We start from the raw sequence: 13,763 nt of genomic DNA, 5'->3' as shown, positions 1-13,763 counted from the left end.
TGCTATGAGGGCAACAATCAGAGACCTTTGGGCCTATGGTAGTTGATTTCTGACAGCCCATATGTTGATTCTGTGTTCCCATGTCCCATCTCCATATTATTAATAGGCAGCACAAACATTTGTAATATAAATTTAAGAGTTCAGTGTTTTGCGGCCCCATCTAAGTAATATTCATGATCCTTCTTATGTACATCTTTGTTTTTTCTTTGACAGGATGGAGGAAAGAAAGTCTGCAATCAAAGATTACTCTAAGGTATTTTGTGAAAGCCATGCTTTTAATGGATTGGCCATTATATCTAATAACAAGCAGCATCACGGGATCCAATTTCCCCTTGATAAGTACTGTACTGTCTTGTTTGCAGAGATCTATAGCTTATGCTGAGAACTTCAGCCTTAGAAGTCTGTCATGATTGCTCTGATTGGTTGTTCTATTTGGGCTCTGTAGTTTCAACTCTACAAGCACAGCAGGGTAATCTGTGTATGCCAGGAAAGTGGTGTTTGGGTATTTTTTCTTAGCCAGGTATCAAATACCATGGTACAACACAAGGGTCCTAGGATGGATCCATGGGAGTAGCCTCTGATAACAAGCCTATGAACTAGATCTGACAAGGAGTTTTCGGTTGAAGAAACGGGTAAATAGTAAATAAAGCAGGTTCAAGACTTAAGCCTCCCTGAGTCTCTCCAGGGCACTCTGCCACCATATGGTGTCGAAAGCCACTTTGAAAGGATTTTCTTTGTTGATCTGATTTCTTTGTTGACCTGTGTCTGATAGAAACACAGAAGATCGACAAAGTCAACCCATCATACACTACCTAGAAGCAACTATGGAAATGTAGAGGATTACCATCAAGTTCAAAAACATCACAACCATAATACTCATCAACAAGGCAATGATTACCTACCTGATCAATGCCAGCAGCCTCAAATAAAGCTACAAGGAAAAGATCTGAAAATACACATACCTAAGAGGAGAAGTTAAAAGAAATTTGCAACAAGTAATGACCGATCACCACGTCAACCACTGGCATGGCGTCATAAGAAACTAGCAGTAACAAGCATCTGAGAGAACACTGAGATGTAACTCCAGAAAGCATGATCTTGAACAATCATAAGATAGTCAAAGAGTTCAGTAAACAATAGTAAAACTTGCTGGACTGAAGAAACCAACTCATGCACTTGGTATCAATACCTGTCATAGGTTAAAAAAAAAAAAAAAAAAAAAACCAGCAGACTAAAGCACTAAAGCAAACACATTCCAAGTCTTTCCTCATATGGATATCATTTTACTGATATCAGCCACACTGTCCAGATCTTTTGACCTTTTCAAGATGCTCAATATCTCTTTTGTTTTTTTTCCAGGTGGGGCCAACATATCTGGACACGGTATACCAAGGAAGGTCTAACAAATGCTGAATAGCAGGATTATGATCTCTCTACCTGTACAAGCAAATGTTTCATCGATAAGAGACATATAGTGGACATAGTGTTATTGTTATGCGGTTCCCGTGGTTTCCCACAAATCCGCATTAAATACTCTGTTAACATAGCAAAGCCAGTCAGTGTGGGTTATGTGTCAGTAGTGTGTTGTTTGTGTTGTTTGACTGGCCTCTTCGTTACTGGGAGGCACGATTATCCTCCCAGCATCCGTCCACTAGCACAAGGAGCCGGACCAGAGAGTAAAAGACATCTGGCAGGTCATCCACACTCCTGCAGGAGTGTGAGTGGGGAGGGCCGAGGAAAGACAGGAAAGTGGAAGACAGGCAAGATAGCAAGGATGACAGAGCGTAGGCATCTTCCCAGGTGAAAAGGAGCAGGAAAAGTGCTAGATGCAGTTGTGGGAGTCCTGGAGAAGGACTGTGGGTAGGAAGAAGAGAACAGGTAAAGTTCAAATTAAAGAGTCCAGGATCATCACAATGGAGAATCATGGAGCGGCGTCGACAGGGCTGGCCGCAATTTGCAGTTTCATGTCTGGAAGTTTCCTGTGCTGGGTATCAGTTGCTGTCTAGAGGAGGTTATCCAGGGGTAGTGTTCGGGAGTTGCAGGTTATGCCAGTGATGACGAAAATACCTCGTTGGCATAACTGGTCAGTGCACGGAAGGCATCATTAGATTCCATTAACTTGGTTTCTGGCCGAAGTGATATAGTGTGGTGATCTAGGAGTTCGATTCTTAGATCTAAGTATACGTTGCATGAGTGCATCACGTGATCCCAGTCTTCAGGTTCTCAGTAGGTACAGAGGGCATCCTCGACTAGAGCAAACTCTAGAAGGACCCCGTGGCCAGTTAATAAGAAGGAAGCATAGATGTTAGGGAAGAACCAAGTGGAACGTTGTTTGTTGATGTAGGTTACCTCAAGAAGGAAAAGTTTAGTAGTTGCACCAGTTATGTGGAGTTATTCCAGCGGATTTGCCATAGGTTTATCAATTCTAGCCACACACATTTATGTTCCTATTTGATGTCGGTATTGGTACGGGTTTGAATAGTGAGGAATTCAGCTTCCTTATTCTTCTTAATGGCATGAGAGAGTCCGATAAAAGCGATGTGGAGGTCCAAGGGGAGGCGGTCTGTTAGTAGCTGTAGGGCAGCAGTTGATGTCGTTCTACATGCACGGGTCATTTGTAGTAGCATAAGTCGTTGAATTTGCTGAATTTTACATTGAGCATGCACTAAAGTCATTCGGTGGTACCATACTGCAGCTCCATATGTGACAATTGGTATAAATACTGATGAGTATAGAAGGCGCTGAGTTGGTCCTTTAAGACCCCAGTCCTTGCGGGTAAAGCGTGCTAACATAGTGGTGTAATTTTTTATCTTTTCTTTGATGGCTTGAATATAGGGGAATGAAAGTTCTCCTGTCGTCCAAAATTACTCCTAGGTACTTCACCGGTCGGTAGTTTTTCAGTGGGCGGCTATTAAAACGTATGGTAGGAGGTCTGGAGAAGTGAAGTTTGACCTTTAATAGGAGGGTTTTGCTCTTCTCAGTGGAGACTGAGAGTTTATTTTCCGTGGCCCATACGGACAGAGCAGAGAGAGAACAACCGTAGCCTGAGTTTCTATGGTGGTGCGGGTGGACCCTCGATGATGATAACTATGTCATCGGCGTAAGAAAGCTGAGTAGTGTGTGGGTAGTCCCTCAGGAGCCAGTCGTCGAGTATCATATTCCAGACAGCTGGCCCCAGAATGGAGCCCTGGGGACAGCCTCAGGTTAGATGTCGGGTGATGCAGTGATATTTTGTTTTGATGCTGACCTTGCGGTTAGAGAAGTAGCTTTTGAGGCAGTGGTAGAAATACCAGGTACAGTTAGAGACTCTGGCCCTTTGAAGAACACCCGGCCACTACACTGTGTCATAAGCTCCTTTGAAGTCAATGAAGATTGCCACTACATAAGTTGCATCTGACTGTTCTGCAACTTTGAGGGTTTTAGATAGAGCATCAATTGTGGAGCACCCTTGTTTGAATCCAAATTGAAGCGAGGATGCCAAACCACTGGCTTCATATCGGGGTTGGAAGCGGAAGAGCAGCAGTCTTTCAAAAACCTTGCCGAGAATGGGAAGCAGCGCAATCGGGCGATATGCCTTGGAGGTACCTGTGGGATCCTTAGGTAAGAGTCTCAGGTTAGCATGCTTCCAACGTGATGGAAAGTTAGCCTCATTCAGACAGGTGTAGAAGAGCTGAAGAAGTATCATTGGAGCTATGGCACAGAGACATTGCACAGTCTCCCATTCAATAAAATTCAGACCAGGAGCTTTACCTTTTTTTGATTGCTGCATCAACTTCCTCCTCTGTGAATGTTTCCTCCATAATGCCTGGCCGGAAGCTGGAATTTTGTACTGCTATCTTCCTGTGAATGTCAGTGTCAGAGTTCGTGTTGTCCTGATATATTAGTTCATCCAGAATCCAGTTGATTATATCTTCCCAGTGTGTAGTCTCAGATAAGTCATCAGAGCGGACAGAGTGTATGACATCCATGGATCCTAGCTTATTCCTCACGAGATTGTGGACTAAACCCCATGGATTCCAGTTCCCCTCAGTCTCAACAAGGGAACGCCAGGAGCTCTGCTTGGCATGGTAAATTTTGTTAGTATATTCACGCCGGACTGCTTTGAATCAGTCTCTATACTGTTCCACGATGTGAGCAGTTTCAGTCCTTCTCTTGCGCTGGTACTCTTTGCGAGCATGCTTCATATAATTGCGCAGTGAATTGGTTAGTGAGTTCCTGCGACCACCATGGTACAGATCTTGGGTTCCTGGAACATTTTTTCATGGAAGCCTCTGAAGCTTTGAGGAGCCAGACTCTGCACAAAGTCTGTTTTCTGCACACTGTTCATTGATTGGTAGAAGTTACTAGCTGCGTCATGAAGAACATCTTGAATTACATTGTCAAACTGGTCCCAGTTCGCTGTTTTAGTAGAGAATCTTACAATACCCTGGATAGGGACTTGAGGAGGGAGGGCACAATCGGTGACACTGTAAGTGATGAGGCGATGGTCGCTAGTAGTGGTCGTGTCATGCACCTGCCAATGAAGGAGTCTATTGCGAAGAGAAGAAGTAGTCAGTGTGATGTCCACGTTAGACTCTCCAGTTCCCGAAGAGTAGGTGGTTGGTTGTCCTGGTCTGTTGATGATTTCAAGGACGCGCGAGGCAATGAATTCATCTAACATGTCTCCTCTTGCATTGGTAGAGGTGTTAAACCATCGTGTCAACCGGGCATTCGAATCTTTTTTTTTTTTATGAGAACCCCAAACACGAGAGGTATTAGAACCTATAGTACTTAGTACCGTGCTTGGGTTGGAGTTTGAGAAGACGAAAGAAGATATTTTTTGATATTGGACTTGAACTTCTGTAGATTGGAATTTTCAGGAAATACGTATGGAGAAAGGTTGTTCCAGAAAACGGCAGTTGAATGAATAAATGAGGAAGATGAAAAGTTGGTTCTGTGGGTTGAAGTTGGACAGTAAATGGATGTTGGCTGGTGGCGGCACATGTTCGGACTGTTTTGAAAGAGAGAGCGGGAATTATAGAAGCCAATTCAGAAGAACAGTCCCCATGGAAGTATCTGTAGAAGAGGCATGCAGCAGAAACAGTGCATCTATGAGAAAGCGAGTGGAGAGACTCTGTTAGAGATGAATCATTAATTAACCTAACTGCCCTCTTCTGAATGGAATCAAGAAGCCTGAGAGAGGTTTTGGGGACACCACCCCAGATGTGGGAACAATATTCCATGGCAGGGCGGATTTGCGATTTATACAGAGTGAGCAGCTGTTTGGAAGAAAAGTAACGCCGAGAGCGAAAGAGAAAACCAAGTTTTTTAGATGCAGAGGAAGCAATATTTGTAATGTGCTTGTGCCAAGAGAGATTAGAAGTCAGGGTAATCCCCAAAAGAGATATATCATTTTGCCTAGAAATCGGAGTGTCACTAAAGATAAGCATAGGAGCAGAAGAATCCTTTTTGCGAGATATAAGACAAGACTGAGTTTTAGAAGGGTTGAAATCAACTAAGTTGTCTTTGCCCCATTGGAGAATTACTTGAAGATCGGCATTTAAGGAATTGGCAGCAGATTTTCGAGAACTTAAAGCTGATTGAGCTGGACAAGGTTTCTCAAAATGGAAAGTTGAATGCAATGTGCTATCATCAGCAAAACTATGGATAGGATTTCCAGTCAATGGAAGAAGGTCATTGATATACAAGAAGAAAAGAGTGGGGGAAAGAACTGAACCTTGGGGGCCTCCTAGAGAGTTACCAATAGGTTTGGTCCGGTGTACTAACTAGCGGCCGGCCTGCGAACACCGTTTTAGAGCTGTACCCTCGAAATTTAAGGAATATTGGATCTCGCCACAACATTCATCATAACCTCAAAAATCATCAATCATACTGCATGATGGAAGAGATAGGGAAGGGTTGGCCGGAACTTAGCTCTAGAGACTAAACATGGGTTCCACCACTTCAAGCCTCCAATAAGCAAAGTGGTGGTATTTCATCGGTTGATGAGAGTCATCTACCATCTAGTGCTGCCTGGTAACATAGAGGGGCGGCGTTCCTCCATGTGGTGTAGGCGCCACACCTCGAATCTGCTGCTATAATGACATCAGTGTTCTCCAGGAGGTCAAGAGCTTGTTCCGGTCGAGCTTTGTGCGGGAGGATATCTGTACCAAATTGGAAATACGCTGTTAGGACCGCAATACGGCCGAAACTGCCTTCTATTGTAGCCCCTGTTAGGTGGGAGTGCAGAGTGATTCTATCTGTGTTACTACTAGGTCTGGATTGTGGACGATGATAGCAGCGAGGCACAATTGGTTTGTCGTCTGGATTTTCCTGAAAGCCAGGGGGTAACCACAGACGCAATATGGTTCCTGAAGGAGAAGAATATCTAGATTCAACTCGTCCATTAGAGGATGAAGCTGTGTTGCCACTGAGATGGATTTTTGGCCATTGATCTGAGCTATACGAATTGGATGCTCACCCTCCCCTGGGGGGGGGGAGTATGAGCATCCAATTTTCCATAGTTAGTCTTATTGCGTACTATATCTGCTGCTCTTCTATATACAAGGCACGCTCCATCCCGCACAGAGTGATCGTAGGGTTTGTTAATTGCTTTGCAATTTGAGCATTTAGGAGGTGAGGCTTTGTTGGGACAGTCCTTGTAATGCCCTGCCTCAGCACGATGCCCACATATTGGTTGCTTTTTTAAGACACTTAGTAGAGTGTGCCCATAACCAAGACATTTGTAGCATTTCAGGACTGGTACAAAATCTCTGAATCTGTGGGATGACCAGCCCAGAAAAATTCTATCCTGGCTGTATAGGAACTCCTTATCCTGGGGGACACTTCTATAACCCAATTAAGTCGACCACGAGTCCCTGCATTGGTGGAAAATTGAATTTTCATCTCCTTAATGGCTTCTTTTTTGCTCATGGATTCAAAGAGATTTTGTTATATACTTCGTCCAGTATGTCAACTTTTTGGATTGAGACATCAACATCAAACACAATTAAACTTGGCCCCCTGAGTTTAGGGGTTTCAAAGGTAAGAGTTATATCTTCAGCTGTGCCGTAAGACTTGATCTGTTCTAGATCTGACTTAGTGGCTGCTTCCAATATTATCTCTTTGTCGCGAATTTTGCGAATGCTTTTGATTTGGAGATTGTCTAATTTTGGTTTTATCTTCTTTAGGATGGTGTCCTTCACTCCATCGCTATCTGGCATGTTGCACCCTTCTCTAGCTTTTATAATCAGCATATGCTTGTTCTGTGTGGTGGGGCTCTGAGGTAGTTTGAGCATGGCAGCATAAGACAACTTGTGCCAAGTATCTTCATCAGAAGCTTGGTTGGAAGGTAGCCCGGTATTCAGAGCTGCTATAGTTGGATTTTTGGTTACTTTAGATTGGGTTTTATTAGTTTGTTGGAGTTGGGCATTGGTGGTCTTCAGCTGTTCATTTTCTATAATGACCTCATATAACTTCTTCTCTAAAGAGCCCCAGCAGTGCAAAATTTGTAACGATACCGCCCTGGTGATGTTGCTATTTTTACTATTGAAGCACCATTCCATTTTGCGCCTCAGTTTGGGTATAATTTTAAGGTTGGGAAAATCTTTGCTGAATAAATTTGGCATTTCATCCCATTCCTCTTCATCCTCCCATTATTTAGGGGGAAGTGAACCAGATGCTTCGGGTCTTTTGAGAACCTTTTTCTTGAGGGTAGGAAGTCTCTTTGTGGATGCTGCGGGAGTACAATCGCTGTTCACCCCATTACAATCAGCATCGTCACCGCAGGGAGAGTTGTCCGCGGCAGGTATGCCGAGTTCATTTGCAGTGGAAGCCTGTTGTTTCGTGGTCCGAATTTTGTTTCTAGTCATTGCGATCGAGGAGGGAACCCCCTCCGAGGACTGGTGCGGTTGCCTGCAGGAACACAGTGAAGCTCTACGATGTGCATTTTCTTTTCCAGCCATTATGCAGAGCTATAAGCAGCAAATGCCAAATCAAGCATTAATTGGGGAAGGGTAGTCAGTTTACTATTCTGCAGTAGAGTTGGAGGAAGAACAATAGCGTTTAAGTCTCTTGCGTTAACTACAGGTGGTCGCAGGCGGGCAACTACTGCTGAAGGCAATATAGCGACCAAAAAGCTACCTTCACAGCAGTGACCTTCAGCCGGTCAGACAATGGCAGTAGTTTGCTTCGACTTTAACAAAATTGTTCAAACACAAATTAAAATTAAAAGTTACTTATCTGCTATATGGGCTCCTGATTGCCGCCACCTTCAACAACTTAACCAACAAATACTTTCCTTTATCAACTTTTTTCTTTTGTTTTTAAATTCAGCCAAATAAGTTATTTTGGTTTTGATATATCCCCAAGTAAAACCAATTAAAAGAGAGTTGTCATTTCTCTGTCCATCCCAAAAGCCTCTATAAATCCTTAAGAAGAAATGTTGCTTGGCACTGGTCATTAAACTACTATACTGATCTTGACATTATCAGAATCCTGTTCTGTATCCTTTTATCAGCATCATTTAAGAATACCAGAAACAACAGTGGTCTAGTACTAATCACTGGTGAACCATACTTCTTCACCCAATATGAAGAATAACCATTAATCAAAACTATCTGCAAACTATCATGCAGCCAACCTGCAATACCAACATGATACAGCAAATAAAGTAACCTCTCATGCAGCGGTGGCAAAAATGATCTGCTAAAATCCAATTTAACAATGGGAAAATTATTTCGCATTGTTAATTTGGATACCCAGCTCATGAGTGACACCATTAGAACCAGGTTGGTTAAACATGGTTTTCCCTTTCCCTGTTTCCTTGACAATAATTCCATTTCTATCTAAATGATACTGAATTGGCCTCTTAATCTTTACCTCCTAGACTTTCCTTGCCACGATGTTAGGACTGATAGGTCAGGAGTTACTCACTTTGTTTTTAGAACCACATTTGGTGGTGCAACATCGCTTCTTCAGTACAAAGGAATCTCGCCCAAATTCAATGATGCCCTTAAAACTAACCTCAATGGATCAATTGAGTCTCCTACTGCCTCCAACAAAATTACTTGGCATGTGCCATGAATCTTAGGATCCCTACTCAATTTTAGCCTTAAAGGGTTTTTCTTATAAACGGTTTTTTCTAATAAACAATTCAGTATCACTAATTTCATGTTAACCAGTGTCACTCGCACAGTTTCTCTCAAAAATTAAGGCTTTTTATGCCTATTAAGATCCATGTGAAGTATCTCATCTCGATCACACAGAGAAGCTAGAATATCTCAGTTTAACTGCAGTGATTATTAAAAGAGAACAATCTGATTCATTCTTTGTTTTTGCATATGTGAAAAACTCCTTGATCTCCCTGCCATTCTCTTCTCATAATCACTGTAACGTTCTTTCTGATCCACTAAACTGGCTAACTTATTATTCATCCAACTAGGCATCCTCCACATGCTATATTTCCTTAGTGGTGTGTATGCATTTATTTGGCTATTATAACTTTTTTGATAATTGCATAAAGGAATTCCATAATGTTCCTAGATTCAGAATTATGTATTCACCATGGCTTTAAAACATATATGTGAAAAACAACAGTTGAACTTTCAGTGTCATGTAATTACTAAACAGTTGAATAATAAATATTTCTGTATAACAAGGAAAAGGTTTGTGCATGGTTTTTCAAGAAACAGTACTTGCATTGAAGGTGGTTCAAAAAAAAAAAAAAATAAATAAATAAAAATAATCATTTAGATATAAAATCAATCATAAAAAAAAATCAAAAAACATTATAGGGTTGTGTCATTCATTTTTGTCACTTTTCAAGTTACAAAATCCCATAATACAGAACAGAATAAGCACCAAGCGATTAGTTAATTCAAATCACAATAACAATATTATCTATTTTTCATATAAATTTTCATTTGTTCAAAAATTATGTTATTTAATAGACTACTTAAAATGATTTTCTTACCACTTCTGATAAAAAAATGACTTTCCATCATCTTGATGAATTACATTATCTTGAATGGAATCTGGTGTACCACCTTGCTGAAACCAATTCGCTGGTACTAGTTTTTGAAGTACCTGTTTTGTTTTTCCATAAAAAAAAAAAATAATAATAAAATAAAAAAAAGTCTACATTACAACAATACCATTCCAACTGCAATTAAACATCACATACTAAAATATGACAGTGATATCAGTTTTTTAACATGAATCCAATTAGTTTAATATTTTCGTCTGTTTTCTAAAGGCAAAGCAACATAGCATAAAATCACATGGAATTCACGCAAAAACAATTATTTATCAAAACTAATATGAACTTATATTTCACTTAAATGAGAAATTAATACACACCTCTTTCTCGGTGTGTGTGTGTGTGTGTGTGTGTGTGTGTGTGTGTGTGTGTGTGTGTGTGTGTGTGTGTATAAAATAAGTTAGCAGAACGAAGGAAAGAAAAAAAAAAAGAGAGAGAGATGATCACGAATGTAAGTGGCTGTGTAAGCAATATCAAACATGTGTGACATAATATAAAATAAAATAAAAAAACTTTAGACATTAAACATAGGACAAATATAGCGAAAATTATAAGACAATAAAAAATAAATTTATACCAGCACCACTTCACCATGCTGAGGCCAAAAAGGTGTGAAATGTCGCTAGAATGACACAATAAACCAACCACAAAAGAAATAAGATAAAAAAAAAAAAAAAAAAAGAATAATAACAGATGACTTTTGCATCCAATCTTGTCAGAGGGTCCTGGATACAACAGCTGTGAACAGTACTGAATTTCAAACAAAATGCAAATTACCACAGCAGACAGAGACAGACATTAACTAAAATGCCAGCCATCAAAGTAATAAAATCACATCATGGAGGCCCTAATGCAGTAACAGAAAAAACAGAAAAGTTTAAGCACTCACCGCTAGACAGATTACCACCAAAAAGAATGAAGTTGATAAAAGAAAATAAATATAGATTAGAGGGCAGCAACAAAGCAACTAGCACTCACTACATCCATTAGAAATAAAACTGTAAAATAATAAGTTAAAAGAAAGCAGGAAAGACAAAAAAAAAAAAAAATTTAATATATACAGTAGACTACCATTTATCCAGTCTCGCGTTAACCGGCCATATTTTTGTTGAGATTTTTCTGCAAATCAGATTTCTGATGTCATGGGCCCAGCAGGGAAACAAAATTAAAAGATTCTCGGAAAGAGTACAGTGTACTGTAACGATCCTATAACTTTTTTCACTTCAGCTAGTCTTTGCTATCTGTGCCATTTGGATCACAGTCACTCTGCGTGTACATAGTTTCATTGTTAATTTTTGCTTTTTATATTACGTTAACTTGAAAGGTTAGTCTTGAATAAGCATAAAAATTATGTGTAAACTATTGAAACAAAATAAAAGCATTGGAACATATTAATAATGGAGAACCTGCAAAATGGATATGTAACGAACTGGGTGTCAGAAAAATACGGAGAATGATTGGCAGAGAAACCGGAAATCCCTTCAAGAATTCAGTACACAAACAGAATCAGAAAAAGTGCTCTCAGACAGGTACGGCGTCTCCGTAGCCAGGTGGGAAGGAGCAGCAGTGCGTACCACATGCTTCTTGATTAGACCGGGGTTCGAGCCCGTCACCACCAAATATGGAGGATGCGGAAAGGTCAGGGAATGACCACCGCATATTCCGGAGCAATATGGCCTTAGTCGCTAATGCTCCTAAAAAAAACCAAAAACAACAACAACAACAGACAGGTACCCTATGAAGAAGCCAAAAAATGAAGTCGTTGAAAATGCATTGTGGACATGGTTCATGCAAGAATGACAAAGAGGAACACCTCTTAGTGGGCCAGTTTGGAAAGAAAAGGCAGTACACTTGCACAAGAAAATCAACAGCAGAGAAGAATTCTTAGCCAGAGGGGAATGGCTTTAGCAATGGAAAAAGTGTCATGGAATTCATTATCTAGGTATCTGCGGCAAGAAATTGTCAGCAGATCAAAATGCTGCAAGTGAATTTCCCCAAAAATTTTTAGACGTTATACAGAAGGAAAATCTCACTCCTGAACAACTCTACAATTTGGATGAAACAGGCATAAATTTTAAGCTTCTTCCAACGAAAACACTAGAGCATCATAAGAAACATTAGCTGCTGGTTTCAAAATGAATAAACAGAGAATCACTGACACTTTGTACAAATGCTGTTAGGAATCACAAACTGCCCCTTTTCATTGTGGGAAAGTCAGGCAAACCAAGGGCATCTATAAATGTAAATTTCAATGCTCTAACAGTTTACTACAAAGCCCAGAGGTCAGCTTGGAGGAATTCTTTTCTATTTGAAGAATGATTTTCAACTGAATTCGTCCTAAAAGTTAAGGCACATCTGACGCATTTGAAATTGCCACTCAAGGCTGTTCTTGTCCTTGACAATGCTCCACTACATCCCATCGACCAATTTTCTGATGACGTCGGGTGGTGTTTTTACCATCGGGCATAACATCTTTTGTGCAGCCTATGGATCAAGGTGTGATAGTTAGTCTGAAAAGGCATTACAGAAGAAAATTTCTTCCTGAAATTATTGAGAAGACCGCTAATGAAGAAACGGAACTGACTGACCCCCTTCAGAAAATTAACATCAAGGATGTGGTTTACATGTTGCCATCTGCTTTTGAGGAAGTGCTGTCATCAGTGTATAAGATCATGGAGAAAACTATGGCCTGTTGTCAAAAAATTAACTGCAAACTGCTATCTGGACAAAGAGTGGGGCACTGACGATCTGAAAGACCACGAGAATGCTGCTATCTGTGCCTCTGCTTAACGATTTGAAACAATTATCAGAGTTCAAAGACCTGGAACAAAGAGACATCGATAAATGGCTTGTAGTCTATAACATTCTAGAGAATGAAATGTTAACAGACGATGAAATTATCGAAGCAGTTAGTCAAGGAGAAATGGTGGAAGATGAAGAACCAGAAACTGAGTGGCGATGAAAATAACAAAATATTAAGTCATTCGGAAGGAAAGAAAGCGATTGAAACTACGATAAGATATATTGAACAGCAAAATAATTCATCAGCCATTGATATAATTCTTATGAAAAAGTGGCATGAATTTGCTTCAAAAAATAAATTTAAACCAAAAAGACAAATGAAAATTACCGATTTTTTTTTATCTAAGTAAAGGTTTAATAAACATTTATATAGAACATACTGATACAGCATATTTTTTTATTTAATTTACAATCTATAAATGGCATTTTACATATGTTTTCGGATTAAATTGGCATTCCTTTATCGGGCCTGAGGTCAGGTTATTTGGGAGTCTACTGTATATATAAAGTTCAAATTTTTAAGTTTAAATTAACACCATTTAATATGGTGTTAGCGGGATATAACTATTTACTTAAAGCATAATGGCAATAGTATCTAAGTGTGCAAAGCACCAACAAAGGATACGAAAGAATACAAGCAAAGTTATAGCAATTCACCAAGAGAAGGAGCTGACAGATGGAAATGTAGACAGCAAAAGGTGCCAAACTAGTAGAAAAAGAATAGAAAGAAAGTGAAGTATTAAAGGTGGATGCTTAAAATTCCCAAGTTACCTTCAGACAGAGAGATTTTTGATTATTTGATTTTTTTTTTTTTTTTTTTTTAGGAGCATTAGCAACTAAGGCCATATTGCTCCGGAATATGCGGTGGTCATTCCCTGACCTTTCCGCATCCTCTGTATTTGGTGGTGACGGGCTCGAACCCCGGTCTAATCAAGAAGCGTGT

General features: G+C 40.1%; 1 protein-coding gene across 1 annotated transcript in view; it reads right to left on the bottom strand.

Annotated features, from left to right (window-relative positions):
* LOC150089578 (DNA (cytosine-5)-methyltransferase PliMCI-like) overlaps positions 1–13,763 on the bottom strand; it is a 596,839-nt gene that overhangs the window by 242,446 nt on the left and 340,630 nt on the right. Inside the window, exon 19 of the mRNA XM_090368675.1 lies at positions 9,953–10,065. Within this exon, the coding sequence (XP_090224801.1) occupies positions 9,953–10,065 (113 nt within the window). The remainder of the gene's footprint in view (positions 1–9,952; positions 10,066–13,763) is intronic.

The sequence above is a fragment of the Mastigoproctus giganteus genome, chromosome 2 (assembly GCF_048544385.1).
Source record: "Mastigoproctus giganteus isolate SK-2022 chromosome 2, ASM4854438v1, whole genome shotgun sequence".
Classification (NCBI taxonomy): domain Eukaryota; kingdom Metazoa; phylum Arthropoda; class Arachnida; order Uropygi; family Thelyphonidae; genus Mastigoproctus; species Mastigoproctus giganteus.
The sequence above is the reverse complement of the archived record's forward strand: the minus strand, read 5'-3'. Positions and strand labels throughout refer to the sequence as shown.